Raw genomic sequence first — 6595 nt, 5'->3', positions numbered from 1 at the left:
TAGTGCTAAGTGTGATTCGACATTATTGGACAGACTGATAATATGCCTTGAATTTTGACTGTTTTATTGAAATGAATGTGATCGGTATTTGATGAAATCAATAATTTGAGATTGTGATGAAATGATTGTATCGTAGTACGTAATAATGACAGTATTAGCTTGGCATTTAATTATAATATTATTAATTGACACATTCGACTTAATTAAAGGAATATAATAGCTTTAATTTAAATTCTTTCAATAGAAATGGAGTTGTATAGTGACAGCAATCATACTGTTCACCGAAGAGGAGACGATATGATTTTGTTTTATTAGATAATTATATCTAGATTCCTTTTGATACAAAGTTATGGGCGTGAGGGATAGGACACCGACTGAAGATTGAGTGCAATTTTAGACCCTATCTCCCTTTATCGCTCAAACTTAGACCCTGTAACTACATAAATAACTTTATAGTTTTTGTGGTATCATGTATAATATCCTGATTACATAACAATGTTTAAAAAGCTTCTACCCGCATGAGATCAAATACTTCTAAATAGTTTGAGGCTACAATTAATTGTAAATACGTTTTTTTATACTTTGCAATCGAGCCGGATGGAACCTTGCCAGTGAGTCTGAATAGATATTGAGTTTTTTTCTCTCTATACAGTGAGCATAATGTGTATGTACAAAATATATTGTATTTTAAGTTTTTTTTTTATTATAATAAATGCATTATAAATTATAATTATGTTAATTTATATTAAATCTACATTATTAGTTTTAAGTTACATATACTTAATATAAATGGTAAAATGGAGAAACATTATAATTTTGTAGGCAGAAAATCAAATAAAATACATACAAGTCAATGTTCTTCATAAAATACCATATTTTCTAGTTACATTTAAGTTATTATAATTTTCATAAGTTTTAGTTCAGTACAAAGTAATTTTACACCATGGACCTATAAAAAAAGGCGGACGGAACTCGCGCTACAACAAAACTGTGACGCAAAATTTTGGCGTTTGTCTATTGTGTGAGTGAATTTAGGGATGCCATGTTAGCCAAAACATTTTACCCATTTATTTTAAGAAAAACATAGATCGGCAGATGTTACTTGGAAATGTAGACAGAATTATTCCGTGCCATTTTAAAAGGATGAAAGGTGTATGCGTTGAGGTAGGCGCGAAATTTTCAATGTTCAAATTTTCTTACATTGTTTGCAAGTCAGTGTGTCAGGGTATGTACATAATGTACAAAAATAATTCACGCAGTTACAAATTACGAATCTTGTGTAAATTATAATCATAATCTTATGCATCATCAATATATTATTATTATCTCTGATAGATTTTTTTTAACATACAACCTGACACTGACTTGCAATCAATGTAAGAAAATTTGAATTTCGCAGTTCCACATTTTTGGGAAGGATCAAATTTGCCTATGAAAATATATCCCATTAAAACACAATAATTATGATAAATTATTTTATTTCCATAGTATGCGTAATACATAACTAAAAAGTCCTAAAATCATTATTAATTTCCCATATTTCGGGTAATTTTCCCACGTAAATAACTGAGAACACTGGTCTTTGACGTATTATTTTTTCGAGTGAATGACGTTTGATTTCAATTAATTTCAATATTTTAATGTCGGGAAATAAGTGATTGGATTATTATTTTACCTGTGAAATGTGATTCCTTAATTTTTGTTTGTTCGAACAGAACGGTTTTTACACAATTTCATCACACAAGACATGTCGTATTCGTGTTGTTTTTTCGCTGCTTAAATGTGTCAACTGTGTGAAGTTTGCTCTCGAAGTGGTGTAACAGGGTGTGAATGTGTGCGTGCCGGCCTGCACGTACAGGCAAGCTGGTGTATCCTAATGTCACAGTATTTTGTTGATGAGACTCCGTCCGACTTTTTTTATAGGTCCATGTTTTACACATAATGTTTTTGGATACGTAAAGTAAATGAATAATAAATTTATGATTATTTATTATGCATAATATAAATATAAACTGCAGTTAATGATTTTAACAGCATTAACCTTCCTTAATAGTGGTAAATATTCTTGAAAAATACTTCATAAAATGTTCTTAATTATAAAAAAAAACTATAAAAAATTAAGTGTATACATTGTACGTACAGGGCATATTCTGTAAAATCTATGATAAGAAAATAGATAAAGCTAGCCAAAAACCTGTTTAAAATTAATTTTGAATCTCTAACTCCCTGGTTGTATTCATTCATTTTTGTAATTAGTATTTAATTGTTAGTCTTTTGATAATTAGATGCAATATCAATGTACATATTTTTGTTTTGCTGATTTGTTAAAAGAACTGCCCCACGCGATAATGCAGCTACAAACTGAAATAGCGTGGTGTTTTACAGTTAAGGGCCCTCGCCCACGGTGACTTAATTTTGTATACATCCACGAAGACGCGCCCCACCAATTTTTGGTCGAGTGAAGCGCGGGGTGCGGGGAGTTTGATCCGAGCGTCATTATTGTTTGTAGTGTGCTCATGAATGATTTAGCGTGTACCGATAACACTCGAACATTAACGGAAGAATTCGTGGATGAAACGATCTAAGATACATTTCCACCGCGGCGCACTCGTGGGTTGTCGCGAAATGTACGCTATTGAATTGCATTAGATTATTAAAATTTAACAGTAAATAAATCTATTAAAATGGGTAAACAGCACCGCCAATAAATTTTTGGTGTAAAAATGACTGTAACAGTATGCATTTTCAATTAATTGGTACTACGATTTACGGTGCTCATTAAATAATTTATTGTAGTATTAGTCTTATGTTCTGTCTGAAAACGTAACGTGAAAGTAAAAGATAAAGTAATATTTCTTTTTTACTTTGTAATCATTTAACTTTTGTTATTATAATAGTCTCTCACCGAATTTATATTTCTAGCACACAAGATGATGAATACAGGACTTTTGAAATAAAACTATGCAAATTGAAATTCATCTTTTTATTTAGTAACACCTACAAAACGTCAAACAAAGGGCAGGCGACAAAAACTATTAATTAAAAAAGCACTATTCATCATCGCGATAATTATTAAATTTGCGTACGCCGCAACTGTATTTTCTGCTAAGCGGCACTCTGAACAACTCTTCACTCATTTTTCTAGTCTATCTAAAAATGCGAATAGGGTATTTGACACGGGTTACCTACACCATATCGAATTACAAATGATCGAAAATCAAAATATCGAACACGTTTCATCGAACGATCAAAATATCGAACGTTCAGAATATCGAATTTACAAAATAATGATCGAACGATCAAAATATCGAAAGTCGATCTTATGTTGCATAGTATAATAGAAAGATGGAGGTAAGGGTTCCATGTTGACTATGATACCCAAAAGTGGGAAATAAAAAAAATGTGTTTATGAATTTGTTTCATTTACATTAATTGTATGACATTTTTTAAAACCTCTATATTTATTTTTCGATATTTTAATCGTTCGATCATTTGTAAATTCGATATTCTGAACGTTCGATATTTTGAGCATTCGATATTTTGATTTTCGATCATTTGTAATTCGATATGGTGTAGGTAACCCATTTGACACCACTAACCAATACTTCCAAGACAACTTTAAAAAACTTCAATCTAATCCTGAAAATTGTGTAGGTTTTCAAATTGGTAATTACCTATAAGTAAATATAGTTGTTAAATGCAATATTCTAGATCATAGATATTTCCGCATATTTTTATCTTTCAAGAAGTGGTACGGGAGCAAAATATCCCACAAATTGATATTGAGATCTTTAGTAATACTTAGGTAAATTAGTAAATAAATAATTTTACATAAGACATTAATCTTTTCACAAAGATGTACAAAACTACAAACACTTGAAAATAAATCGATGCAAATATTATGCTCTCTCATCTATCACATTCTTGAAAATAAAATATACTAGGCGTCAAAGAAATCGCACCTCCTCCCGCGACAATAATTTCTTCTGACACAATCATGTGCTCCACAAATATTGGTGTTAATTAAAAGCTCATTAATTAAACATAAAGAACACACATTTAATTTTTTTATAAACAATTAACAGGTACCATAAATGTGACATACCACAATGTGAAAAGGCCTCACTTGAGGCTTACCTCTGCGCTCTGGGACCAATTAAACCAATTTTTGTGGGTATAAAACCAAATAATGATCTCACGTGTCCTCTTTAACAGATGTATGGCGATTAATCACAATTTAACAGTTTTATAGCCATATAAGTTGGCTCAAGCGTAACTACCTGTCGCTTTAAGAAGAGACTGGATCCTTCTAGACACATTTTTGGTGTAAAAACCTTTCCTTTAATGACATGAAGTTTAGAACTAGGCTTTCAAATGGTACCAATATTGGTAGGAAGTGGGGATGCATACGTTTAAAAGTATTTGACGTCGCGGGAGGTGCGATTTATTTGACGCCGAGTGTAGGTAGTTGTTAAATGCAATATTCTAGGTCATAGTTATTATTCCACATAATTATTTTTGTATCTTTCAAAAAGTGATAGGGGAGCGTAATACACCACAAATTGAGATCTTTAGTAAAGCCCTTAGGCCTTAGGTAAAGTAGTATAGTTCTTGTTACTCACGAAGGCGAGTGAGTCTACCAAAACTTTGAAAAATGAACAGTTGTGAGCTACATGTAAAGGCTTCGTGAATTGCAACAACTATAAATAAATAATTGTACATAAGACATTAATCTTTTCACAAAGAAGTGCAAACACTTAAATTCATTGGGTGATTTTATTAGAGTAGCCAAGAGCCAATTTATGCAAATATGTATTATGCTCTCCCATCCATCACACTCCTGCAATTAATAGTATTGAATAAGTAACAATACACATTGGCATCTCTTTATCTAATTATTAGTCAAGAACACAGTCACATTACCTAGGTATCTAAACATTATCTAAGCTAATTACACTAAAACTAAGAGTAGTAACTAGAGAGATCCATTACAGTTTGTTTCAGTCTTCACTTCCCATTGAAACGTTGGGCATGGTTGTATACGAACATTGAATGGTGTCCCTGACACAACTGCTTTGTGGCCTGGTTCAACCTTTGCTGGTAATTGAGATATAATGCACTGAAAACATAAATTATTTATATAAATATAGGTATATTTTATTTTAATCAAAATTATTTTTAAGAGACAATAGAAAAATAAAAAACAAACAATACCTTTGGTCTTTCATGTTCTGTTGACATGTAACCAATGCACATAGTTTTGGTAGTGTGACCCCAAAGCAGTTCCCCTTCTCCAATCGCAGGGTCGAAACGCAATGCCAATGTTCCACCCAATCGTTCAGAAACATCCCAAAGAAATGGTGAATTTAAGAAATGATCTTTCAAACATTTGTCCAGGCTTATTACAGGAGAGGGATCATTAAGGCTTTCTGCTGTCTTTCTGGCTAATTGAGTTCGAATTAAATGCTCGCCACAACCAGATGTGCATGCTGCTATGGAAGGTGACTTGTTATCCATGTTATTGACAGCCCACACGCCGCTGCCAAATGAAGCAGCCTGACCAACTCGGCCTTCATGCTTCAAAGAGACTCCTCCAGAACTAGCTCCTGATGCCACTATCCCATTGGAATCAACACATATTGCTCCCACAGTATCCAGAGGACTAAATTTAATGTCATTTTGAAGGGAGTATCTTTTCAATTTTCTTTTACTGTGTTTAAAGTTGCGAAAAGCACGGGCTGAAATCATATCTTTTTCATCTACAATTTCCAAACCCATTCTTTCTGCCCATGACCGGGCTCCTCGTCCAGTCAGAATGCATGGGGGAACCCTGCCCAGGGAGAGATTTTCACATTGCTTCATACACAAGTGTTTGGCCAAACTTATAGGATTCCAGACATTTGACACAGCACCACATGCTCCGAAATGTAGTGTTTGGCCATTCATAATAGATGCATCACACTCAACAGATCCATCCCAACTGAGATTTGATCCATATCCAGCATTGGTTAATGAACTGTTTTCTAATTCTAAAAAAAACAAAAAATAAGTTGCTACCTTACATTTAATGAATTCCATAAATCAACATAACAGTATTTCAAGAAACACAATGACCATTCATAGAGGAGAAGAACTTTTTCAGTCATTATTACCTATTATTGCTTTTTCCACTGCATCTACTGCACTGCCTCCACTCTTAAGAGTTTCTATAGCTTTTCTACAAGCTGCATAGCATGTTCTTTGGTATTCTTTTTTAAGATTGTCACTGTGATACCCAGCTCCTATACAATCATAAGATGAGATTAAGTTTGATGTATGGGAATAATAATCGAGGGGATTTCATGTATTATACAAAATTGAAAAAGTATTTTGGTAGTATAGCTTTAAACACATTTTTTATTTATCAAGTTATTCGTTTGTACTATTAACAAAGTAGCTTACCGCAATGCACAGCAATGAATCCATTCATATTTCAAGTGAATTGTGTTCTTACATGTATGAATATACTGGCTTATGAACTTATTTATTTCGGATTTTCAGTCGTTTTGTATTGAATGCTCTTGTTATTATTACGTGCTCTGTGGCTCTTGTCAAG

The 6595-nt window shown here is 32.8% G+C and overlaps 1 protein-coding gene across 1 annotated transcript; it reads right to left on the bottom strand.

Moving 5' to 3' along the window:
- Window positions 1-4864: 4864 nt before the first annotated feature.
- Tasp1 (Taspase 1) lies at window positions 4865-6595 on the bottom strand. The gene is made up of 4 exons (XM_028307453.1): window positions 6442-6595; window positions 6153-6281; window positions 5215-6029; window positions 4865-5119 (listed from the first exon to the last, which is right to left on the bottom strand). The coding sequence occupies exons 1-4, from the start codon at window positions 6467-6469 to the stop codon at window positions 4976-4978; spliced, it is 1116 nt and encodes a 371-aa protein (XP_028163254.1). The 5' UTR covers window positions 6470-6595; the 3' UTR covers window positions 4865-4975.

Source organism: Ostrinia furnacalis, unplaced genomic scaffold, assembly GCF_004193835.3.
Source record: "Ostrinia furnacalis isolate ACB-3 unplaced genomic scaffold, ASM419383v2 OfSCF2237, whole genome shotgun sequence".
NCBI classification, from domain to species: Eukaryota; Metazoa; Arthropoda; class Insecta; order Lepidoptera; family Crambidae; genus Ostrinia; species Ostrinia furnacalis.
The sequence above is the reverse complement of the archived record's forward strand: the minus strand, read 5'-3'. Positions and strand labels throughout refer to the sequence as shown.